Source organism: Silurus aristotelis, assembly GCF_946808225.1.
Source record: "Silurus aristotelis genome assembly, chromosome: 10".
NCBI lineage: Eukaryota > Metazoa > Chordata > Actinopteri > Siluriformes > Siluridae > Silurus > Silurus aristotelis.
In genome coordinates this window covers 1,698,910-1,713,909 of record NC_139583.1, presented here as the reverse complement: position 1 = coordinate 1,713,909, position 15,000 = coordinate 1,698,910, and the positions used below count along the sequence as shown (strand labels likewise).

General features: G+C 40.7%; 2 protein-coding genes and 1 long non-coding RNA gene across 8 annotated transcripts in view; 2 read left to right on the top strand and 1 right to left on the bottom strand.

Moving 5' to 3' along the window:
• The window catches only part of arpp19a (cAMP-regulated phosphoprotein 19a), a 5,829-nt gene extending 3,592 nt beyond the window's left edge, over positions 1-2,237 (top strand). The window contains exon 3 of the mRNA XM_083552532.1: positions 1,192-2,237. Within this exon, the coding sequence (XP_083408658.1) occupies positions 1,192-1,362 (171 nt within the window). The 3' untranslated portion in view covers positions 1,363-2,237. The remainder of the gene's footprint in view (positions 1-1,191) is intronic.
• Positions 2,238-3,296: 1,059 nt separating this feature from the next.
• Positions 3,297-5,226, bottom strand: LOC310732218. The gene is made up of 2 exons (XR_014535398.1): positions 4,817-5,226; positions 3,297-4,247 (listed from the first exon to the last, which is right to left on the bottom strand). It is a non-coding gene; the product is annotated as an uncharacterized lncRNA (long non-coding RNA).
• A 2,364-nt stretch (positions 5,227-7,590) lies between these two features.
• myo5aa (myosin VAa) overlaps positions 7,591-15,000 on the top strand; it is a 52,450-nt gene continuing 45,040 nt past the window's right edge. For 5 of the 6 annotated variants that reach the window (XM_083552190.1, XM_083552189.1, XM_083552188.1 and 2 more), the window contains exon 1: positions 7,591-7,892. In XM_083552190.1, coding sequence (XP_083408316.1) covers positions 7,866-7,892 — 27 coding nt within the window. In that variant the 5' untranslated portion in view covers positions 7,591-7,865. The remainder of the gene's footprint in view (positions 7,893-15,000) is intronic. The other variant, XM_083552191.1, reaches the window with a different exon arrangement.

Sequence of the window (15,000 nt, the reverse complement as noted above, 5' to 3'; positions counted from 1 at the left end):
TGTGTAATCATAAACAGAGAATAATACAGCAGTTTAATGTTCATGTTGGAGAACGCTCAACGAGCCAATCACTGAGTGATCTGAGATTATTGGCTGGTGTTTTTGACTCCGCTTTGGAAGCTCCGCCCACTTTCTTTTCCTCTTTAATGTTTCACATCTGCACTTTGTCACACAAAGACTGTTTAATGTACAATTGAAGCTCTCAGCAACATTAAACCCTCACACTAGAGCCAAAAGTATGTGCACCCCTGAACATCACACCCATATGTGGTTTTTCATCAAACTCTCCGTATCTCTGAACCCTGAACATTACAGTTTCTCTAAGAACTTACAGGTCCAAATAGTTCTCCAGCACACAACGCATGCTCCATAAAGACATGGATTTTGGTGTGAAGATTGGAGTATAAGGTCTTAAGTGTCCTGCACAGAACCCAGGCTTCTTCAACCTCCTCAACCCCAATGAACACCTTTGGGAAGAATGGAACAGGAGCTTCCTCGACATCCCATCATCAGCTCATCATCTGACCTCCCTAATGATATCTGAACGACCACAGAACTTAAATCTGTTGAAAGCCATGGCAGATCTGTGGAGCTTATAACTGCAGGAAAAACAGGTGAAATAAGAGATGGTTGTTGGTGTGAAAGAACTCATGTCCTGCACAGAGCCCTGACTTCCTCACCCTCCTTAACCCTGTTTAAATGCCTTTTGATTAAACAGAGCAGGAGGTTCCTCATTATCCCAACCTCAGCTCATCATCTGATCTTATTAATGTTCTTGTATCTGAACAGTAACCTCCACAGCTCCATAATCTATTGGAAAGCCTTTACAGAAGAGTGGAGCTTCTTACAACAGGAAAGAAAGCGGGATAAAGACATGGTGGTTGGTGTGAAGGTTGAAGCAGAAGAACTTGAGTCTGTGCAGTGTCCTGCACCGAACCCTCAACTCCACTGAACACAATTGGGAAGATGTTCTTGCTCTGGAACCCTAATCTCCTCAGCTCCAAAATCTAGTGGAAAAGGTCTTCACAGAAAAGTGGAGCTTCTTGTAGAAGGGAAGATATAAATCTGGAGCACGATGTCCAAGTGCATATGGGTGTGATGGTGGTGGGGTTGCACAAACATCTGGACATACTGCACGTAGGTTAACATCAATGTAAAATTATTTTCTTTTCTTTTTTTTCTTCTCCACAGCAAAAATACTTCGACTCGGGCGACTACAACATGGCAAAGGCGAAGATCAAGAACAAGCAGCTCCCCTCGGCGCAGACGGAGAAGGCGGAAATCACCGGCGATCACATTCCCACCCCTCAGGATCTGCCGCAGAGGAAAACCTCGCTGGTGGCCAGCAAGCTGGCGGGCTGATCATTTCCGGCGTCGCCTCACCATCAGCTCGCTCTCGTCCCTCACGTTTATTCCTCATTAACACACCATCCCTCCGTTTATTTTGATTTTATTCTTTTGTTTATCTTTTTACGTTTCCTTTTACCTACAACGTATGAATATACACTGAAATAGAGGCGTGCAGGTGCCAGCGTTGGATCCTGGGTAGTTCTGAGGGATATATTAAGATTAAGAAGAAAAAAAAAAGTCTGTATGAAGATTTCTATATGTGCTGTAGGAGTAGATGGAACGTGTACATATTTGCTTGCGAGAAACGAGACAGAGGGTTTTTAGAAAGGTTTTATGTTCTAATCGCACCATTCCTGAAGATCAGCCCCGCATAGCGCGCTAGTGTGCTTGAGCGATTCACGATACCACACTCGAGCCATGTTCGCATCTGAGCTTCACACACTAGTCACGTCAGACACACGTGGCCGCCGTTGGCTCGTTGCCTCTGACCCGTGAGAGAGGTTTTAATCATGTTACGGTTGTAAAGCAGCAATCGTGAACCTGAAGGCTAACGGCTAATGTGATTCAAACTGGCGCTCCACGAGTTCCTCCCTGAGGGTCTCCTCTCAGAGGGTCTTCTCATCAACGATGCCTCTTCAAGGGTTTTCCTCCTCAATGTCTCTTGTTTGATAGTCTCCTCTTTTAGGGTCTGCTCCTCAATGTATCTTCTCGGATGGTCTCCTCACTGAGAGTCTCCTTTCTTAGGGTCTCCACCTCAAGGTTTCCTCTCCAATGGTCTCCTCACCCGGTTTCTTGAAGCGAAACACTACATCCTCTGGTCATGGGCGTGTCCACCGCAGTCACTTATGTGCCATTCGATTTGTAAATAAAATAGTTTTGCAAACCTGTGCCTTCTTCCCATCCTTCATGTTCTTACTGCGTTCTCTCAAGTGTCTATTAATCACACCAAAGCCTGAATGCTGATTGGTCGGCTTTATTTTTCACAAAGTAACCACCTCAAATACGGTTGTTCTAATACCTGTAGCAGCATCGGATCCACAGGGATTTGTGCAGCTGAAGCACCATGTTTAAGATGATTGGAGATGATGATGTAATAGTTATGGAAGTCCCCATTGTCAGCAAAAATTGGCGTATAAATTGAGAAAATATGACGTGTGCTTGAATAAATACACATTTAAATTTAAATGAATGTTGTGTTAAAGAAATAAAACAACAAAAGATATGTAGATATTAGAAAAGGATCATCCTGATGCCCAGATCACCAACACACGTGGTTTCTTTACTGATTCCTGTAGTTTCTGAGGAGCAGAATTTGATTTAATGTAGAATAAAGACTATAGAAGTGTACGATTGATTCTTTTTCGTTCTTATTGACCAAATTTTCATTAGTGTGAGCTGCTGTATATGTTGTTTATATACAGAGCATCTGGAAAGTTTTCACTGCTTCCTTTTTTCTAAAGTTTATGATTAAATTCATTATTTTCCACAAAATTCCCCAAACAAAACCCCATAATGACAACGTGAAAGAAGTGTTTTTGGAACCTTCACATTTATAAAAAAAAAAAAGGTACGTATGTAAATATTCACAGCTTTACTCAATACTTCGTTGAAGCCCTTTGGCCCCAATCACAGAGTCAAGTCTTATGAAAGTTTGATGCTACAAGGATCACCTATTTTTTGGGCAGTTTCTCCCAGTCTTTTTTGCACAACCTCTCAAGCTCCATCAGGTTGGATGGGGAGCATCGGTGCACAGCCATTTTCAGATCTCCAAAGATGTTCAGTCAGGTTCAGGTCTGGGCTCTGGCTGGTCCACATTCACAGAGAGTCCCGTAGCCAATCCTTTGTTATCTTGACTGTGTGTTTGGGATCGTTGTCCTTTTGGAAGATAAAACCGTTGCTCCAGTATGAGATCCAGAGCGCTCTGGAGCAGGTTTTCATCAAGGACGTCTCTGTACATCGCTGCATTTATCTTTCCCTCAATCTTGGCCAGTCTCCCAGTTCCTGCTGCTGGAAAACATCCCCACAGCATGATGCTGCCACCACCATGCTTCACTGTAGGGGTGATATTTACCAGGTGATGAGCGATGCCTGCTTTCCTCCAGACATTACACTTAGCATTTATACATACATGCCTGTTTGGTCAGAGATGGTTGTTCTTCTGGAAGGTACTCCTCTCCACAGAGAAACGATAGAGCTCTTTCAGAGTGACCATCATGTTCTTGGTCACCTCCCTGACTCTGGCCCTTCTCCCTGATTGCTCAGTTTGAGTGGCGGCGTCTCCGCTCTAGGAAGAGTCCTAGTGGTTTCAAACTTCTTCTATTTACAGATTATCGAGGCCACTGTGCTCATTTAAACCTTCAATGCTGCAGAATGTTTTCTCTCCCCTTCTCCAGATCTGTGCCTCGATACAATTCTGTCTCTGAGGTCTACAGACATTTCCTTGGACTTCATGGCTTGGTTTATGCTCTGACATGCACTGTAACTGTGGGACCTTCAATAGACACGTGTGTGCCTTTCCAAATCATGTCCAATCATCTGAATTTACCACAGGTGGACTCCAATCAAGTTGTAGAAACGTCTCAGGGATGATTAGTGGAACCCGGATGAAGCTGAGCTAAATTTTGAGTGTCATGGCAACGGCTGTGAAAACTTATGTACGTTTTTTTTTTTTTTTTTCGCTTTTTATTTTGTATGAAAAGATTTGAAGCGTCATTATGGGGTTTTGTTTGTGGAATTTTGAGAAAAATAATACATTTAATCTATTTTAAATTGAGGCTGTAACATAAGAAAAGGTGGAATAAGTGAAGCTCTGTGAAAACTTTCTGGATGCACTGTATATGTAGTACAGATTTACCAACATCGACAGCAAACCAACTAATGATAGCTTTAGAAGTTTACTTCTAAATAAAACTTTTACTATGGTGATGCCAGGGCTTGAACCCATGACCTTGTGGTGACCTGTTGCTCAGTAAACAAACACCTTACCCACTGAGCTATCAGTTTCTATTTCTGCAAGCAGTCAATAAGCCTAATGAAACAACATGGCTTCTATTCCATACTTCAACACCATGTAACTCATTAAAAGTAGGCCAATCAAGTCTTTCAAAAAAGACAAAAAAAATAAAGAATTCTTTTAAAAAGATTTATTTAATTAACAAATAGATTTACATTTAATGTCACAAAGTAGACAAACTATTAGATTTTAAAAGATAAAAAAAAATTACTATGGTGATGCTGGGGATTGAACCCACAACCTTGTGGTGACCTGCTGATCGGTAAACAAACACCTTACCCACTGAGCTATCAGTTCTTATTTGTGTAAGCATTTAATAAACCTTATGAACCAACATGGCTCCTTTTCCATACTTAAAAACCATAGAAAACCATAGAAAAATATAAATAAAAATTTAAAATACAACTTTTACTATGGCGATGCCGGGGCTTGAACCCACAACCTTGTGGGGACCTGTTGATCGCCCACCTTTACTGTGCTGCCCATTGATGGTGAATTTCTCAAACATAAGGACAATCAAAATGTAATTCTTGCTAACAAAAAATGTAAAAGATAATTTTCTGTTAAGAAATGTTCTGTAAACCGTAATTGAGGAGAAAGTGCTTTTTTTTTCCATTAGGGGTCAGAGTAGTGTAACAGGTAGAGAAACAAACTCTTCTTCTTCTTCTTCTGCTTTGGGCTGCTTCCATTAGGGGTCTCCACTCTACATCGACCTCTTTCAACCCAACTACCTGCATGTCTTCCTTCACCACATCCATAAACCTCCTCCTTGGTCTTCCTCTTTTTCTCCTTCCTGGTGGCTCCATCCTCAGCATTCTCCTACTGATATACCACATGTCCGTCCTCTGCACATGTCCAAACATCTCAATCTCACCTTACTCACCTTGTCTCCAAAACATCCTACGTCCCTAGAGTGTGGTGGAGGTGAAGAGAGTTTCTGATAGGGTGATAAACGTGAAGCTGGAAGTTGGAGGGGTGATGATAAAGGTCATCAGTGATTGTGCTCCTCAAGTGAGTAGAAACAAGTTCATTAGAGGGACAGCACATGTAGGACATTTTGGAGACAAGGTGAGGGAGGTGAGATTGAGATGGTTTGGACATGTTCAGAGGAGAGACATGGGATATATCAGTAGGAAAATGCTGAGGATGGAGACACCAGGAAGGAGGAAAAGAGGAAGACCAAGGAGGAGGTTTATGGATGTGGTAAGAGAAGACATGCAGGTAGTTGGTGTGAAAGAGGCAGATGTAGCGGACAGAGGGGTATGGAGACAGATGATCTGCTGTGGAGAAATAAGAAGAAGTTGTACCACATAACTTCCATTAATCTCCACATAACATCCATTAATCTCCACATAACTTCCATTAATCTCCACATAACTTCCATTAATCTTCACATAACATCCATTAATCTCCACATCACTTCCATTAATCTCCACATCACTTCCATTAATCTCCACATAACATCCATTAATCTCTACATAACACCCATTAATCTCCACATACCTTCAATTAATCTCCACATAACATCCATTAATCTCAACATAACATCCATTAATCTCCTCATAACATCCATTAATCTCCTCATAACATCCATTAATATCCACATAACTTCCATTAATTTCCACATAACATCCATTAATCTCCACATAACTTCCATTAATCTCCACATAACTTCCATTAATCTTCACATAACATCCATTAATCTCCACATCACTTCCATTAATCTCCACATAACATCCATTAATCTCCACATACCTTCAATTAATCTCCACATAACATCCATTAATCTCAACATAACATCCATTAATCTCCTCATAACATCCATTAATCTCCTCATAACATCCATTAATCTCCACATAACTTCCATTAATTTCCACATAACATCCATTAATCTCCACATAACTTCCATTAATCTCCACACAACTTCCATTAATCTCCACATAACATCCATTAATCTCCACATCACTTCCATTAATCTCCACATAACATCCATTAATCTCCACATACCTTCAATTAATCTCCACATAACATCCATTAATCTCAACATAACATCCATTAATCTCCTCATAACATCCATTAATCTCCTCATAACATCCATTAATCTCCACATAACTTCCATGAATCTCCACATAACATCCATTAATCTCCACATAACTTCCAATAATCTCCACATAACTTCCATTAATCTCCACATAATTTCCATTAATCTCCACATAACATCCATTAATCTCCACACACCTTCCAATAATCTCCACATAACATCCATTAATCTCCACATAACTTCCATTAATCTTAACATAACATCCATTAATCTCCACATAACTTCTATTAATCACCACATAACTTTCATTAATCTACACATAACATCCATTAATCTCCACATAACTTCCATTAATCTACACATAACTTCCAATAATCTCCACATAACTTCCATTAATCTCCACATAACTTCCATTAATCTCCACATAACTTCCATTAATCACCACATAACTTTCATTAATCTCCACATAACTTCCATTAATCTCCACATAATTTCCATTAATTTCCACATAACTTCCAATAATCTCCACATAACTTCCAATAATCTCCACATAACTTCCATTAATCTCCACATAATTTTCATTAATCTCCACATGACTTCCATTAATTACCACATAACTTCCATTAATCTCCACATAATTTCCATTAATCTCCTCATGACTTCCATTAATCTCCACATAATTTCCATTAATCTCCTCATGACTTCCATTAATCTCCACATAACATCTATTAAATTCCACATAACATCCAGTAATCACCATTAATCATCATAAACCACCATCAACCACTATTAATCACCACATCACCACATCTAATCACTACATAACCTCCAGAAACCACCATTATCACCATATATTCATCTAATACATATAATCATGCAAAATGACAATAAAGTTGAATCTAATATAATCTAATCTAATCTAATCTAATACTATCAATAATATATATATATCAAGATATTATCAATAAAAATAATAATAATATTAATCATAATAACAATAATAACAATAATAATAATAATAATAATGTGTGTGTGTGTGTGTGTGTGTGTGTGTGTGTGTGTGTGTGTGTGTGTGTGTGTGTGTGTGTGTGTGTGTGTGTGTGTGTGTGTGTGTGTGTTTGACCAGCAGGGGGCGGCCCTGTTCCATGTCCCTGCACCACGCGGCTGCGCTAAATCATTTGCTCATGTACCCAGCATGCCCAGAGAGAGAGAGAGAGGGAGAGAGAGAGAGAGAGAGAGAGAGAGAGACACGCCGACTGAGCAGAAGAACAGAACGGAGGAGAAGAACTGCTTCATGCCCAAACACAAACCCGCACGTTAGAGTCAGACACAGAGTCCAGAATTCAGAGGAAGAGGAGAGGAACAGAAGACGGGGAGGAGGAAGAGGAGCTGATGTTCACCTAACTGAGATTTAGAGAAAGAGAGAGAGAGAGAGAGAGAGAGAGAGAGAGAGAGAGAATCATGGCTGCGTCTGAACTCTATACAAAGGTAATTCATTCGCTTGCGGCTTTTTATTTATTTATTTATTTATTGTATTTGATTTGTATCCTTTTCGAGGTGCTTCTGCTGCGGGGGATCTGGAGATGATCCTGGATGTGATTGTCACTGTTGTGTTGTGAGAAGGTCACAGTGGTTGGACTGAAAGCCATATGATGTGTCATTTCTAGGGCAAAAATAATCGGACAAAAATTATGAGCACCAAGTGGAGAAAAAAAAACGGATGGATTTTAAACCTCGTTTGATCCTTTTATCGTGTGTGTGTGTGTGTGTGTGTGTGTGTGTGTGTGTTTATAAAGGCCTAAGATGAGATGACGTGTGTGTGTGTGTGTGTGTGTGTGTGTGTGTGTGTGTGTGTGTGTGTGTGTGTGTGTGTGATGCTGCTGCTGCTAATGATGATGATGATGGGAATCTCAGCATCATCAATATCATCATCATCATCATCATCATCATCATCAATTCTGCACCTGTGTGTGTGTGTGTGTGTGTGTGTGTGTGTGTGTGTGTCAATCTCATAATGAATATTCTGAATGTACTGTATATTTTATATATATATGTATGTTTTTGTTGTTGACGTAATAATTGTGATGATGATGATGAAGATGATAATGATGATGATGGTGCAGGGAGCGATGGAGGGAGAGAAAGGAGGAGGCCTGTACCCATCCCCCATGTTCACATCTGCTGTGTTGTGAATGCGCTCAAGCTTTAGATCCCCCTTCGAGAGAGTACAGCCCTGTGTGTGTGTGTGTGTGTGTGTGTGTGTGTGTGTGTGTGTGTGTGTGTGTGTGTGTGTGTGTGTGTGTGTGTGTGTGTGTGTCAGGTGAAGTGGTTTGATTTGTTCCTGGAATGAACGATTGTGTGGCGTTATTTTAAATAAGGAGTTTTACATGGTAACGTTCACCAGGGAGATACGAGTTCCTCCTCAATTCTCTGATTGGTCAGAAGGTCCATAATACTTCATATATAGTCGTTTCTATAGTAACCGTGAATTGATAGTAGCGTGCACGTTAATTGAGTAGGCGACGTTTTATGTAAAAATAGAAGGAGTCTCCAGTGTGAGACATGAAGCTGTAACTTTTTACGGTTATTCGATATCTTCAGGACGGGATTTTGAGGTTTCCATGGTAACCTGACGAGCTGTGCGAGGGAACGACAGATCACGAGCGAAAACAGGATTGAAGGAAGTCAGTCGTGCACGTTAAACATAAATATACATCGTTAAGAGATTTTTATTTTTTATAAATAAAAACACTCTGTTTACGTTTTTCCCGGTTTCTATGGTAACGTCAATAAAACTATTTTAGTCTCTGCTTCATATTTGTAAATTTGTTTGCTGCTGTAGAATAGACCTTCTGTAGAATAGACCTTCTGTAGAGTAGACCTTCTGTAGAGTAGACCTTCTGTAGAGTAGACCTTCTGTAGAGTAGACCTTCTGTAGAATAGACCTTCTGTAGAGTAGACCTTCTGTAGAGTAGACCTTCTGTAGAGTAGACCTTCTGTAGAATAGACCTTCTGTAGAGTAGACCTTCTGTAGAATAGACCTTCTGTAGAATAGACCTTCTGTAGAGTAGACCTTCTGTAGAGTAGACCTTCTGTAGAATAGACCTTCTGTAGAATAGACCTTCTGTAGAATAGACCTTCTGTAGAGTAGACCTTCTGTAGAATAGACATTCTGTAGAGTAGACCTTCTGTAGAGTAGACCTTCTGTAGAATAGACCTTCTGTAGAATAGACCTTCTGTAGAGTAGACCTTCTGTAGAGTAGACCTTCTGTAGAATAGACCTTCTGTAGAGTAGACCTTCTGTAGAATAGACCTTCTGTAGAGTAGACCTTCTGTAGAGTAGACCTTCTGTAGAGTAGACCTTCTGTAGAATAGACCTTCTGTAGAGTAGACCTTCTGTGAAGTAGACCTTCTGTAGAATAGACCTTCTGTAGAGTAGACCTTCTGTAGAGTAGACCTTCTGTAGAGTAGACCTTCTGTAGAGTAGACCTTCTGTAGAGTAGACCTTCTGTAGAATAGACCTTCTGTAGAGTAGACCTTCTGTAGAGTAGACCTTTTGTAGAATAGACCTTTTGTAGAATAGACCTTCTGTAGAGTAGACCTTCTGTAGAGTAGACCTTCTGTAGAATAGACCTTCTGTAGAGTAGACCTTCTGTAGAGTAGACCTTCTGTAGAATAGACCTTCTGTAGAGTAGACCTTCTGTAGAATAGACCTTCTGTAGAATAGACCTTCTGTAGAATGGACTTTTCCCAACTGTGGGGCGAATAAAGGTTTATCTTTTCTCCTAAATTGATGGCTATAAAAAAGTATGAGAAAAAATACGCTGTTGTAGGAAAATAATCAACATCTCTCTGTATATATTACATTTTTTCCATAACATTCTTTCTGCTGTAGTGAAGCATTGCTATGGAAGGGGCGTGTCCCAAACCACTGCAGCGTTCACTATATAGGCCACGTAAACACCATCATCTGTCTGTGCTGCGGACGCGTCCCAGACCACACGGCTTTTTCTGTATGTAGGTCAAGGTGCATTATGGGACTTCTGTACTGACTCTGATTGTGGAGCAGTGCATTGTGGGAGTTCACTGCACGCTGTGTTTTTGCTGAAGAAGTCTAATTGATTGTGAGGATATGTAATGTGTTGGTGAGGTTGTGTCCTAAACGTCATTGAAAGGATGCATTGGTGGAAACTGCTTCGGTCGGCGACAACGAAACGTGGCACGCCCTGTAAAAATAAACGTTAAATAAACCTAATAAAGTGAAACACAAATTTATTTTTAAAGTGTTGATGTTCCACATGAGAAGAAGTGAACACTGTGATTTGGGACGGAGCAGAAAGATTGTGTGCTTCCGGATGTCGTTTGCTCGCAGGTCATGCACTCCTGCTTCGTGTGTATAGAGTTTATTAAGAACACTCGCCGCTTTGTGTGTGTGTGTGTGTGTGTGTGTGTGTGTGTGTGTGTGTGTGTGCGCGCAACCGAATAAACCTCCATTGATGCAGTGAATCAGGAATCAGTTACTCGACCAACATCATCATGGACTTCCTGCGTGGGAGAGGAACAGACCTCTGTTTACATCATTATTACATCATCAGCATCATTAGCATATTTGTACCGTGATCGATGCTTAGTTGTGGTATATTCTCTAGGTTACCATAACGACGAACCCAGTAGCAGCATGTTAGGCCAAAAAACATCACTTGTTCTTGAAGTGGGCGGGGCCAGTGATGCAACAACATTGAGTGACATGTAAATATATGCAAATGAGCCACAAAGCAGGCCAATAGGAGAGAGTTTAAACTGTTTTAAATGTTTTTTTTTAGCTTCCACTTATCGCGTAGCAGGTTACACTTTAAAAAAAATTTCTTGAAGAAGGATACGTCGCTTTTTATCTGTTTATTGTTGCGTTGTTGGAGCTATCAGCGCTCTTTACCTCAGCAGTACGGTGTTTAAGTTACAGCTTCACCTCTGACACTGGAGACTCCTTCCGTAAATCCTGTGAGCGAGCTGTTGCTATAGCAACGCGAACCCGCTCTCCTCTCAAAGCTGCTCTTATAAAGAGCTTAATCAGCGCCATCTGGCCAATCAGGAATTAGGATTCATGAGGGCTTTGACCTGTCGGTCGCCATGTGAGACACAAATGACTGATGCTCTTGTGGTTTTATGGGATTCGTTACACAAAACCGCTCTTATATTTCCTCTCTCATGTGATGCTGAAGGAATCTCGTTGCTTTCGGGGATGGAGCAGAGGAACGGAGATCATCAGAGCTCTTGGGACGAGTCGGGGGAGGAGTCAGCCTTTTTTTTATCACAAAAAAATTCAATACAAATATCAAGTCATTCATGAGGGATTAAACCGTCCAACAGATCTCGCTAACGATGAGCCAGGACCTGGATTATATGTTTTATAAAGTAAGTGTTGGGTGTTAAACGGTGTTGGGGAGAGAAGTTTGTTTCTTCTCTGTGGTTTTCAGTCTGAAACACAAGATGATGGAAAAAACACATTTTGTGCTCGTAATGTTTCGTGGCTACATTTTTAACGCTAACAAGTTGTAGATCTCAAAGGTTTCTGTGGATGAAGTCAATATTTTTATGGCTTTAAATGGTATTTAATCACCTTGATGGTGTAATGATACATCATACATGTATATATTTACATCACGGTATTAAAATATCATGATATTGTAGCATTTCTTTATATTGATCTAAAAAAAATTAGGTAAAAAATTAAATGAGCATTTATTTGTTGCCAATAATTTGATAAAATTTTTAAAAATATTTTTAGATTTGTCAAATATTTAGTTGGTTTACTATTTTATACTATGTTTTACAATTTTATTTATTTAATACTATTATTTATTTGCTTTATTAATTGTTTTTAAGACAAAAATTATATTTATATCAGGACTCTTTCTAACACGATGGAAAGATTTTTTTTCTCTCTTATCAGTTCACGCAATTTGCAAGTTTTTTTTTTTTTTTTTTATTAAATATTTATAATTTTTTTTTTTTACATTGACTTCATTCCTTTTGAAAGAGAGAAAATGACTTGTTTATTTCTTTTCTCTATTGGATTTGACTACACAATGTTTAGTGATGTTGTTCATCTCACAAAATCAAATCAAAACCAATGATTTGATAATAATTTTCAACCCTACATCTGATCTAATATCCAACCATAACCCTGAAGTAAATGGGAATTTTATTGGAGGTCTTTTCTGAGGAGGACATGTCCACTCTGGAGCCATTTACATAAATGATAAGTATTATGATACAAGCCCGAGCAGCACATTCAGAAATCGCAGACAATCTGGTAGAACATGGCAAAGCAGCGTGTCGGGGCTGGGCGCTGTAGAGTGAGTCAGGGCGGGGTGGGGTGAATTAGGGCGGGGCGAGACGGGTCGGTGAGGCGGGGTGTGGCTAGTCAGGAAGGTGTCAGGGCGAGACAGGGTAAGACGAGTTAGGATGTGGCTAGTTGGGAAGAAGTCAGGGCGAGATCGAAGTGGTAGGGTGAGACAATTCAGGGTGTGGCTATTCGGGAAGGAGTCGGGGCGAGACAAGGCGAGGCAGGGTAAGACGATTCAGAGTGTGGCTAGTCAGGAAGTGGTTGGGGTGAGGCGGGAAGTGGCTGAGGCAAGACGGGTTGTGGCAGGGTGAGATGAGTCAGGGTGTGGCTAGTCGGGAAGTGGTTGGGGAGAGACGGGGCAAGGCAAGACAGGGCGGGGTGAGACGAGTTAGGGTGTGGCTAGTCGGGAAGTGTTTGGGGCGGGACAGGGTGAGACGAGTTAGGGTGTGGCTAGTCGGGAAGTGGTTGGGGAGAGACGGGGCAAGGCAAGACGGGGCAGGACAGGGTGAGATGAGTCAGGGTGTGGCTAGTCAGGAAGTGGTTGGGGCGAGGCGGGGCGGGGCAAGACGGGGTGGGACAGGGTGAGACAAGTTAGGGTGTGGCTAATCGGGAAGTGTTTGGGGCGAGACAGGGTGAGACGAGTTAGGGTGTGGCTAGTCGGGAAGTGTTTGGGGCGAGACAGGGTGAGACGAGTTAGGGTGTGGCTAGTCGGGAAGTGTTTGGGATGAGGCGGGGTGGGGTGAGTTGTTCTACATTGAGAATTTTGTGTAGATTTCGAGTGCAGTATATGATTTTGAGACACGGACATTTGTGGGACTCCCATTTCCTGTCTCTTTCTTGTTGCTATTGAAAAAACTCAGCGTGAAGCCAGAATTTGGATGAAGATACTGATGGTGGATCGAATTAACGAATAAATCAAATATTTTATCACACAACAAAAAACAAATAAGTTCAACACACACACACACACACAAACACACACACACACACACACACACACACACACACACATACCTGATTTATCCATTACAGTTTCATGCATTCATTTTTTATTTTTTTTTTTTAATGAAAAATAAATGAAGAAAAATTGGAATATGGAATATTTTTTTTTTTTTACTTCAAATTTGTCCCATTTATAGTTTTACACAATTGATATCTTATTCTGTGACTTTAAAATATTTAACTATTTCACTACAATGTGTGTGTGGAATATAATTACTAGTAGTTTTAGGAGGTCATGTGACCCGCCCGAGTGTGTTGTGATGTCATTGTGGTGTGGATGAAGGGACGTGTGTTGGTATGTTGCTCGAGTTAATTCTATCAGAGCCACTTTAACTTTGTTACATTTTGGACGAGGAAGAGTCTCATAACACACACACACACACACAAACACACACACAAACACACACACACACACAAACACACACACACACAGGATTCAGGATGGTATCAGAGACTCACCCCGTCACTGATTCTTTTCCTGTAACAGCAGGACACACACAGGGTTTTATTGAGTGTAGGATTATTATGGGATGCTGGAGTCGTCTCCCTGGGAGATTAGTCTGGATATTAGAGTTTCTCATTAAATGAGGATTTAACGTTTTGAGGGTCGAGGAAGCAACACAGTCTCACATGAGCCTCCATCATGTGATCATCTACACAGACAATGAGAGTGTGTGGAGTCTCTCTTTCTCTCTCTCTCTCTTTCTCTCGGTGTCTCTGTCTCTCTTTCTCTCACTCTCTCTCTCTTTTTCTCTTTCTGTCTCGCTCTCGCTCTCTGTGTCTCTCTGTCTGTCTCTTTCTCTCTCTCTTTCTTTTCTCCTGTATGTGTGTTTTATTTCTCTTTCTCTCTTTCTCTCTCTCTAACTCTTAACTGTCTGTTTCTTGTTCTCTGTTTGTCTCTCTCCCTTTCTATCTGTCTGTCTTTCTCTCTTTCCCCTGTCTGCATCTGTGTGTCTTACTCTCTGATTTTTATTTTTTTTGTCTGTCTGTCTGTCTGTCTGTCACTCACTGTCTTTATTATTCTTTATTTTTTCTCTGTCTCTCTCTCATTTTCTTTGTCTCTCTCGTTTTCTCAATTTTTTTTGTCATTGTCTCTCTGTCTGTTTCTCTTTCTTCATTTTTTAATCTCCATCTCTCTATCCCACTTCTAGCACTCTCTCCTCTGCATTTTTCTCTTTCCTTCATCATTCTCTCTTTCTCTCATAATCATTTGTTCTTTCTCTTCCTCTCGTTCTTCCTCACATGAAC